General features: G+C 37.9%; 2 protein-coding genes across 2 annotated transcripts in view; one reads left to right on the top strand and one right to left on the bottom strand.

Moving 5' to 3' along the window:
* Window positions 1-3,799: 3,799 nt before the first annotated feature.
* Window positions 3,800-4,366, top strand: Mbd3l1 (methyl-CpG binding domain protein 3 like 1). Its single transcript, XM_052189403.1, has one exon. The coding sequence runs from the start codon at window positions 3,800-3,802 to the stop codon at window positions 4,364-4,366; it is 567 nt and encodes a 188-aa protein (XP_052045363.1).
* Window positions 4,367-7,768: 3,402 nt separating this feature from the next.
* The window catches only part of Muc16 (mucin 16, cell surface associated), a 243,453-nt gene continuing 239,944 nt past the window's right edge, over window positions 7,769-11,277 (bottom strand). The window contains exon 101 of the mRNA XM_052189402.1: window positions 7,769-9,327. Within this exon, the coding sequence (XP_052045362.1) occupies window positions 9,229-9,327 (99 nt within the window). The 3' untranslated portion in view covers window positions 7,769-9,228. The remainder of the gene's footprint in view (window positions 9,328-11,277) is intronic.

Here is an 11,277-nt window from a genome sequence, read left to right as displayed (position 1 = left end):
AAGTCTGGGGAATATGTGTGGGAATGGATTTTAAAAGTGTGGTGGAAGGAATGTAAAGCTAGAGCAGGGTGGTCCCCTGAGTGGAAATTCTATGTTTAATATGGAAGCTAACACAGTTCAAAAAGGTGTTAGAAGTTTGTTTGAAGTGTTTATTACAAGTTGGCCTACTGAAAAGGAGTTGGAGATGCTTGATATTGCTTGACTTAGTGTTGATGAAGGGATTTTAAGGTTTACGGAAATTGCAATGCTAGAGTGGATATGTTGTGTAAAACCTAATCCTCCACAATGGGAAGTCCCAGAATATATGCCCTTCACTAATCCTATAAGATGCAAACTGGTGAGCATCAGCACATTTGAAGAGTTTTGTTCTTGCCCGTTTCCTTGTGCCAGACCTTAGGGTTGGAGATGCTGATGCTCAATTAGATGAATAAAATGCAATGGGTTTCCTTGGGGCCCGAGGTAACAAGGGCCAGGTGGCAGCACTGAATTGACAGAGACAAGGTGATTATAGTTATTATAATGGACAGTGTAGACAAAACAATGTTATTATGACAAACCCAGTAATGGTCAGCACTGGAGAGGTGATATTTATAATGGCATGACTTGTTTGGAACTGCAGTACTGGCTAATCAATCATGATGTTTCCAGGAATGAAATAGGAAGTCTACTGCATGTCTGTTTGATCTGTATAAACAGAAAATTTCTCAAACAAATTAAAGAAAGGCTACATTGGATCATAGCAAAAGGCAATCTTGGCCAGTGAATCAATTTCCAGACTTAAGCCAGTTTGCAGATCCAGAACCGCTTGAATGAAGGGGTGGCCAGGTTCCCCCGAGGAAGGATCTTGATAAAATACCTAAAAGTTTTGCTGTTAACTTTTCTCCAATTCTTCCCCAGAGAGACCTACAGCCTTTTACAAGGGTAACTCTACAACTGGGGGAAAGAAAATAATCAGACTTTCTGAGGTCTTTTGGATACTGGTTCTGAATCCCAGGAGATCCCAAGAAACATTGTGGCACTCCAGTTAGAGTAGGGGCTTATGGAGGAGAGGTGATTAATGGAGTTTTGACTGATGTCTGACTCACAGTAGGTACAGTAGGTACCCGAACACATCCTGTGGTCATTTCCCCAGTTCCAGAATGTATAATTGGGATAGATATACTCAGAAATTCACAGATTTCTCACATTGGTTCCCTGACCAGTGAAGTGAGGGCTATTATTGTTGGAAAGGCTAAATGGAGGCCTTTAGAGTTGCCTCTGCTAAAGAAAATAGTGAAGGATAAACTGTCATATTCCTAGAGGAATTACAGAAATTACTGGCACTCTCAAGGACTTGAAAGATGCAGGGGTAGTGGTTTCCACCACATCTCCCTTTAACTCTCCTATCTGGCTGGTGCAAAAGACAGATGGATCTTGGAGAATGACAGCTAACTATCAAAAGCTAAATCAGGTAGTAATTCCAATTGCAGCTGCTATGCCATATGTAGTTTTGTTACTTGAGCTAATTAACACATCTCCTTGTACCTGGTATGCAGCTATTGATCTGGCAAATGCCCTCTTCTCAATACCTGTCCATAAGGGCCCCCAGAAGCAATTTGCTTTCAGTTAGTTGGCAAGGTAAGCAGTATACCTTTACAGTTTTGCCTCAAGGGTATATTAACTCTCCTGCCCTGCACCATAACTTAGTGAGAAGGGATCTTGATCATTTGTCTCTTCCACAAAATATCACATTGGTGCACTATATTGATGACATCAGTTGATTGGGCCAAGTGAGTAGGAAGTAGCAACCACTTTGAACTCATGGTATCTTCTGCACCTGAGAATCTCTTATCCTGTTGTTGATGCTTGCATCTATGACTTCTGATCTCTTTCCTAGGTTTTGTAGCTCTAGGGTTGTTTCTGTTTGTGATTTCTTTACTGTTTCTATTTCCAGTTTTAGATCTTGGAAGGTTTTGTTCAATTCCTTTACCTGTTCCGTTGTGTTTTCCTGTAACTCTTTAAGGGATTTTTGTGTTTTCTCTTTAGGGACTTTGTGTTTTCTCTTTAAGGGATTCTACCTGTTACCTGTGTTCTCCTGTATTTCCTTAAGGGAGTTATTTATGTTCTTCTTAAAGTCCTCTATCATCATCATGAGATGTGATTTTAAATCAGAATCTTGCCTTTCTGGTGTGTTGGGGTATTTCTGTGGTGGGAGAACTGGTTTCTGATGATTCCAAGTAGCCTTGGTTTCTGTTGCTTATATTCTTGCCCTTGCCTCTTACCATCTGTTTTATCTCTTGTGTCAGTTGGTCTTGCTGTCTCTGAGTGTGGCTTGTCCCTCCTGCAAGCCTGTGTGTCAGTACTCAAACATGTGTCAGTTCTTTCCAGGAGGAATTTGGGAATGGAGAGCTGTGGCAAAGAGTCAGCTCCGGGGTGCAGATGGAAACTGTAAAGTTCCTGTCCTAGGCTGTTCCTTGGATTCTATGTCCTGATGGCTCTGGGTTGGGACCCTCTTGGGCCAGGAATTTGAGCAGAAGTGGTGGTCTTAACCTGTGTTCACAGGTGTGTTGGCACTCCTGGGAGACCAGCTCTTTCCTGATGGGATTTGGGTATGGAGCGCTGTGGCACACCATCAGCTCCCAGAGCACACCAGATGTAAACTGGAAGAATCCTCTCCCAGACTGCTCCTCTGTTCTTATGGCCTGAAGTCTCCTGGGTGGGTCCCTCTTAGCAGAAGTAATGGTCTTGTGTGCTAACAGGCATGTCCACACTCCTGAGAGACTCTCTTCCAGCAGTGGGTATTTGGATATGGACTGCTGTGGCACAGGATCAGCTCTGGTCTGTGAATAGACTTTCTAAATTACTTATTTTTAACATGACCATTTGGGTTGATAAATATGTCTCAGGTTTTATAGTGATTCTTCAAGAGTGATATTATCGGTAGTTTTATATTTTTTTAAATAAACATTCTTTGAAACTTTCATACATGTATGAAATAAATTGATCATATCATTCTTCTATTTCACCCCCTCCATGCCTCTCTTTAGCCCAAATACTCTCATCAATTCTTCCCATCTCATTGTCCTTTTTTAACCTACTGGAAGTTATCAGTGCTCCCAGTATATGCATGTGTGCTGTGCCATCAACTGGAGCAACCCAACAGGGGCCACATCCCTGAAGAAAACTCACCGTTCCTCCCTCAGCAGCCATCAGCTGCCATGACCTTCTTCCACATCTGTGCTGTAATGTTGGCTGTCCTGGTCTTATACAGGTTTTGAACAAGAATTTATTAAAGCTACTGTGAGTTCAATTGCAATGGCCCTGTCCTGTCCAGGAGACACTTTGTGTAGTACTCTTTCCCAACATCTGGCTCTTATGATCTAATTTCACTATTGACTTAGGTGTTAAAAGAGCTATAAAAATCATGTGGTTCATAACAAATTCATAATCAAATAACAGAAGAATGACAATATTAGAGACTTAGAGGAAAACTGGGAACTGTGTATCATGGCAGGGAATGTAAGGGCTCAAGCAGTTGTCAGTAGAGCCAAAAATTCTAAAAATACACTTCAGAAAAGAGAGAGTTTTGCCAATTGTGGGAGAGCTTTGACTTTGAGCTTTCTGTGCTCGACTTAGATCTGTTTGATGTTTATTAATATAGGTCAAATGTATCATTAGAGGGAGAGGAGGAGGAGGCAGGTGGGTATTACAAGCAGCATAAATAATTGATAGATAACACATGAGTAATAAAAGAAGGCAGCCTTCTGACACATTGATCCAATTTCATGACTTATGTTCATAGGACTAAGAAAGGAGTCAGATGGGCAAAACTTCACAGAGGAAGCAATGTGACTGTGAGAACCCATCAAAGCCTTGTTTAAATACCTCAATCCCCTTGAGGATGTCTAGTTATACATTCAAGAGGCCAGTCACTAAAATCACATCCCATCTGGGCAATGAGGTAAGATACTATCAGTGGGAGGAGACCTTGGAGAAGCCAGAACAAGCCTACTGGCAGAAGAGACTTCAAGGACTCCAGGCCTACAGCAGTGCAGGAGAACTTTTGAGCACGTTAGACCTTACCAAGGCTTTGAAAGACCTCACACCTAAAGACACAGATGCCTCTGCTTCAGCTACTCAAGCCAACAGCATTGACCCCAGACCCATGCCCAGCCTTGAGTCATCTCCACATTTGTTGAAGATGATTCCAGAAGCAGGCCCGCAGATTCTTTGCAAAGAATTTCTGGTCACAGAAGAGGATATTATCAACCAGGAAAGAAAAGTGAAAATAGCAAGAGAAAGACTGGCAGTGGCGCTGATTGCACACAAGCTAGCAAATGAGGCAGAAAAAGTGAGAGTGTCAAGGAAGGCAAACTTAAAAACATAATGTGGTGCAGGGCTGGGGAGGAGATGCTGAAGCTGCAATGGGGCATGGCCTTCTTTTAACACCTCTTCGCAGTATCTTTTGTTATTGTTTTGAGACCTTGAAACTTTAAACTTAACAATATTTTATTAAATGTCTTTGTGTAATACAAAAATTACAAATGACAATTTACTACTTTTTCCTCTTACTCTACCCCTGTTTCTTTCTTTATACTAAATATTGAACCCGACTTCCCACTCATAGAGCTACATCACCCAGCCCAGTAATTTTTATTTTTTTAAAATTATTTTAGGAGTTGGAGAGATACCTCTGTGATTAAGAGCATGGCTACTCTTCAGAGGACCCAAGTTCAATTTCCAAAGTCTGCATAGTGGTCTGTAGTAATCTGCAATTCCAATCACCAGGGGATCCAATGTCCCTTTCTAGTCTCTATGGATACCAGGTACACACATACACAGTATATAGATATACATGGAACCATAAACAAATTTTTAATTATGTGTTTATGTCTGTCTGTCTGTTGATATAAATATGTGAGAATAGGTGCATGCAGTGGCTAGAAGAGGGGATTATATTTCCTGGAGCTGTAGTGAGGTAGTAGTGAGCCATTGATTGGTGCCAAACTTGGATCTCTGTAAGAGTAATAAGTGCTCTTAAGTATTGAACCATCTCTCCAGCCCCAATAATTTAATTTTGAAATGAGAAATTGATGTGAGAAAGATTTTTGTTTCACTCTTTATAGTCCTATATTCCTTTACTATTTTATTTAAAATGCTTATGTGTATTAGTGTTTTATCTGCATGTATGCCTCTTAATAGTGTGTGGAGTTTGGGCCTGTGGAAGGCAAAAGACATTGGATGCTTTGGAACTAAAATTATAGACAATTATGGGCTGTCACACAGGAGACAAATCCCCTGTCTTCTCAAACACCCACATGTACTTTTAACTTTCAAGCCATCATTTAGTAGTTGTTTAACAACCTTGAGTTTCATTTAAAATGTTTTAGAAGTTATTGTGGCTTCTGATATTCTAGGAGGCACCTCTCACAGCAAACTCTCTGTTCTTTTGGCCCTTACAAGGTTTCTGTTCCTTCCTCTGCAATGATCACTGAACTTTTGGTGCAGGAATTGTATTGTACGTGTATCTATTGGGACTGGGCTCCACAATTTTGTGCTTTGATTGGTTGTAGCTTTCATTAGTGGTATCTGTCTGTTGTGAAGAAATGTTTCCTTGATGTAGGTGAGGACAGCAGTTAATTTTAGTAAAGCATATGAACACTGTTTTGATACATATGTATAGTAAGATGATTTTTAATCAAATTAACACCTATCATGTGTTACTTTTCTAACCACTAATAAAATATATAACAAAAGTAACTTGAAGAAAGTTTATTTTGATTCACAACTTGAGGGGACAGATGGCTTAGCATAAGGGTGAAGCTGTTGCTCACATTGTATGTGCAGTCAGGAAACAGCAAGACAATGGTGGAGTTCTACTCACTATTTCATATAGTTAAAATACCCAGAGTTTAGCATAGACAGTTTCCAGATACAGCTTGGTGTTTCTCCTTTGTTAGCATGCAGAGTGTCTCTACACTGAAGACACTTGGAGTTAGGGGTTAAGGCTCTATGGAGGCACTGGTTCAAATTCTCTATATGCAATGAATTGTGTAGGTATTGGTTTTAGCTGTGGGGTCCTTGCTATCTATCATTTTGTGGAGTGCAACTTATAGTCTTGGCAACACTCTATTACTTGAAGTTTTTTAAAATGTAATAGAATAAGGTACTTACAACTGTCATAGAAATTAAGTACTTTAAAACTTCCTTTTCTGTCTACTGTATTTACTGTTTGGTATTCATATGGAGTTATAATTAGCATGTGTTGTAAAAGTAATTTAGATATACATTTTCATTACTGATTTTTTTCATTCCAATGGTATTCTGTTTTTCCATTTCCTTTTTCTTCTTGGTATACTTTCAGTGAACACTTGTGGTAGATTAATTTAGAATTTAGTCTGTGTACCTAGATTTCTCTCTCTCTCTCTCTCTCTCTCTCTCTCTCTCTCTCTCTCTCTCTCCTTCTTTTCTTTTCTGCAGGGTCTTACTGAGTAGCTGAGTCTGCCTTAGAGCATGTACTCCTCCTGTCTTAGTGCCCTGAATGCTGGCATTACTGGTGTGTGCTCTTTTTTCCAGGCTGCCTCTATTTCTTTCTATATAGTTTGTCTAGATCAGTAAGTTGAGCTTAAGTAATTCTTTTCCTTCTTGATTTGTCTATCTCATGTCTTTAAGTCTTTATTCTTCAGCTATAACATGTAAATAAACCTCAAAAGGTTGATGTCTTTGTCCATGGGATAATGCTATAACAGAAAGAAAGCCACATGCCACTCAACTAATAATGAATTTATTCTTTCACAATTGTGAAGATTTGGAATTTCAAGATCAGGGTGGTGGCATCTGAAGTGCAGCTTCATGCTCCATCCTCCTCTGGCAGAAGGTGGAAGTACAAAAGAGGAAAAATGCAAAGTCTCTATTTGGAAGCAAAGGAGGCAAAAAGACCCATGCCCATAAGACCTATGCTGATAACAACTTGACTCCATTTATGGAGATAGAGGGAGCCCATATTTCCAGAATGCTTCTTACTCTTAATTTCCAAAACTGTTGCCTTTGTGATCTGTGAGTTTTCCTGGTAAAATCCAAACACTTATCTCTGAGAAACCAAAGAAGCCATCTCACCTATCTAGTTCGTTAACCACCGAATCAGCGCACAGATACATTGGATATTATTTTGTGGCTAGCACTTATTTACTGTGTTTATCCTTGGAAACAGACCCTATGAATCTAACTTTCTCAGTCATCAATGTCCTTTTAAAAAAATAAACATTTATTTTTATTTGTGTGTTCATGTATATGTGTGACTGTGTATACACATGTATGTGTAAGCAGGTGCTTTCAAAGGTCAGAGGAGGGTGACTGGAATTACAGGTGGTTGTGAGCTGTCCAGTGTGGATAATGGGAAAAGAACAGGAATAACAGTATATGCTCTTAACTGTGGGGCTATTTCTCCAGCACCAACTTCTTAAGAATCCAGAGTCTCCCTCACCCTAAATGTAATGTTTATGTTAGAGAAAATAACTAGAAAACACCTGAGGATTGCATTCAAAAGATTTGCAATGGACACTTAAGCCATTGGGGGAGTATGACGAAGATAACATATACAGAATTTACCATCTGTTGTGTTTAATCCATGCCAAATCTTGTCCCCAACTATGTGATATTATTTTCACAACTAAAAATCACATCAACTATCATGTTTCAATAAAATTAAATTATGCTTCTTTGGGAAATTGATAATTAGTGTATAACTATAATAAGTATATGATGATAATTATAAATAAGTTAACTGTCGTCTTGTATTTACTGTCAAAGAAAAACTGCTTAAGTAGACTGACATGTAAAGAAAGTTTACAATGGTGGTATTACTGTCAATTTGATTATTAGCCATTGTTTATAATCACTTAAGATTTTTAAAATGTGGAGAAGTCATCTTAAGAGCACATATGACTCCCTGATGACCCAAGTTCTATTTCGACCATCTACATCTCATAGCTCCCAACACAACCATCATTTCTGGGGCATCTGATATGTTTTTCAGGCCTCTGCAGGCACCTGCATGGAAGTGATATAACACATAGATAAACAGCCACATAAACAAATATATATGTTTTTAAAATTTTAAAAATGTGCACATGTCATTAATGGGTTCTGTTAGATCCAAAGCAGGATATGTGTGTAACTAGTCTATACTGTTCACTTGTGTTCACAGTGTAAGAAGATAAACAAATCACTGGCTTCTTTCCATCATTATCTTCCCCAATATTTTATTGATCCCTCCCATTCAAACCATATACAATCTTTAGAAAACTGTGACATTACTCAGGGAATCAGACTTCCATAAAGAATTCAGTTCCCAAGTTCTGAATCTGACTGTGGAGTCATTTCTGACCTACTCATTCATTTCATTTACTTCCTCTCTTGGATAATCCATGGATCCCACAAGGGGAAGAGGGTAACAACCCAAGAGGATTTGTGTTGAAGTCCTGCAGAAGATAGACTCAGAGAATATACATGTAAGAGAAATCTGAGATGGGTAGGGCTTCATGGGTTGGGGGAGTTGGAGAAGCACATATTGGTAGTGTGATGGCTGACACTGAAGTGAACAGAAGCCATATGGTAAGTGACTAAGAAAAGACACACCACATTGAAGCGGTGTGTTCATTTTACATCAAGACAATATATATGCTGATGCTATGGTTTGAATGAAAATTGCTCCCTATGGTTTCACATAATTAATACTTTGGTCTCTTTATATGTTGATAAGATTCAAATTGGTTGTGAGAATTTTAGGAAATGGAGCTGCTGGAAGAAGAGGTTAATAGACTGATGTGATTTGAGGTATTGTAGGCTTTTCCCACTTCCTATTCTGTTTCTACCTATGTAATATGACCAATTTGGTTCCTGCTCCAGCCAGCAACCTTTTTCCCTACCATAAAAAGACTGTGTCCCCCTGGAACTGTAAGCCAAATTAACCGTTTAAGTAGCTGTGGTGACATATTTTGCTTTAGCAGCAAGAAAAGTAACTAATACAACCAGTTTCACACCTTCTGCTGTCTCTGAAGAATTACATACTATGAGGCTACAGACTATAATGGACACTCTCTTTCAGAGCTTAACCAAGGAGGAGGATGCTCACTTAGTCCCCAGGGACATGCTCATGGATCAAGTCAAGAAAGTCAAAGATGCTGAGTCTGACTAATGTGGTTTATTCCTTGAACCCTGCTAGGGAAGAGGCATCACTGGAAGGTAGAGTCACTGTAGCTTTCTCAGGTCAAGGTGAGACAAATAATAAGCTAGGCGATGACGTTGAACTTGGTAGTCTCCCTCCTTTTTTCTCCTGCAGACAGTCACCTAAGAGGATCAGCAGAAGACATAATGAATTAGCCAGTCACCCAGGTAGAGGAGACATCAGGAATGAAAACACAGTCAAAGCCAAAGACTTAATATGTCTCTTCTTTCTTTTTCTGTTCAGGTTTCTCCCTTAAAAGTCCCTTCTTCCTTCTCTTCTCTTAATTATTACTCTATTCATATATCTCTTATTTCTTCTTTGTTCTGAATTAATTAGTATTCAGCAAGCACTTACCTTTCAGTCACATATAGAATTGCCTATAACTCATCAATAACCTATTCACTGCTTATGTTACTAGTTGCATCTGAGTTATCTATCATCTTGTAATCATTTATGATTCTATTATTTTTATTATCTGCCATGTATTAATAATAATGTATTATCTGTTATATATACATTTACTATCAACCATCTGCATATCCTTCTGTTACTTAGCATTTGTCAATCATATCTATATACTTTTAATTATCTAGAACTTATCTATTTATATACAATCTCTTTCCTACGAATCTTGTTCTCATCTCACTCTCATCCTGATTCCTGTGCTCCCCCCCCCTCTGTCATTCTCCTAGCTTAAATGAGAAACAACTGACATACAATAAAGTCTACACATTTAAAGATTTAGTCAGGAACAGTGGGATGCATCTCTACTCCCAGAAATTAGGGAGTTGAGTTAGGAAGACTGCTAATTTAACACTGGGCTATACAATAAAATTCTGATTCAAAAAAGAAACAAATGATTTGATAAGTTTTTAATACAACTCCCTGAATCATAACTTAGAAAAGAGATACTCCCATTCATCATTGCTAGTTGTGTTCTGCTTTGTCATAATCCTTCCTTCTCTGCCATTTGCAATTTTGTAACAATCTCTGAGATGTTTTACGTTTCAATAAATCAATTATTCATTATTTTATAGCTGAATAGCCCTCAATTATTAAGATATATCTCATGGTGGAAACTGAGTTTGTTTTGTTTTTAGACTGAGTTCTTTCATTTTTCTTCTCTTTTTTTTTTTGGTGTGACAATAACTAAAAATGTAGTTATGTACATTTTTTGCCTTTGTAATATGTGTTGTCTTTTCATAGTCTTTTGAAGAACATTTTTCATATGTATTTTGATTATATTTTTTTCTTCCATAGCTCCTACCAGATCTTCTCCAATTCTCTAACCACTCAACCTCATGCCATTTTGCCTTCTTTATTTCAAAAAATAAAATAAAAATATTCAAAAACCCAGTAAGACAAAAAAATTTTAAAACATCCCCCAAAGGTCTTTCACTCTGTGTTGGCAAAAATACTTCTGGCCATAGGCCTGCTCTGGAGTATAATTGATATACCTCGTGATAGTTAATTGGAGGAAAATGATTTTTTTCCTTTATCAGAGTGTATCATTTTCAATTATCTTCCTGACTAGGGGTTGAGACTTTGTATCTTTCTCCTCTTTATAGTACTGGAATTTCTTCTGCTTGAACCTGCACAAGTCATTTAGAAAGGCATGCTCATTTCTCTTGCATAAATTATTAAGATTGGGATGGTTATGTCCTGTGGCAAGTAAATGCAACTCTCAAAGAAATTACCAATATATATTCCACCAGGTCTCAGTAAGAGTTCCTATTACTTCATATCTTCACCTGTACTTACCAGTCTCAGCCTTCTAGTTATCATTTTATTAATTTTGTGATATCATTCTTTGTGTATTTCACTAGTGACTAATGTTAGAATATTCAGATATAGTATAGAACATGCTGAGTATACTGAATATAATATATATATATATATATATATATCAGAAATATTCAATGTAGGATTCACAGCATATAAAATTAAGATAATCTTTACTTGTCTTAGTCATTTTTATGCATATATCACAACTTATACAAATACACATTATTTACCAAATAAAAATAAAATAACTATTTTTAAAATTTTGATTGTCATCCCATCACTCAAGG

The sequence above is a fragment of the Apodemus sylvaticus genome, chromosome 7 (genome assembly GCF_947179515.1).
Source record: "Apodemus sylvaticus chromosome 7, mApoSyl1.1, whole genome shotgun sequence".
In the NCBI taxonomy this organism is placed as follows: domain Eukaryota; kingdom Metazoa; phylum Chordata; class Mammalia; order Rodentia; family Muridae; genus Apodemus; species Apodemus sylvaticus.
Note: the sequence above shows the minus strand (reverse complement) of the source record. Positions and strands in the feature narration are given on the sequence as shown.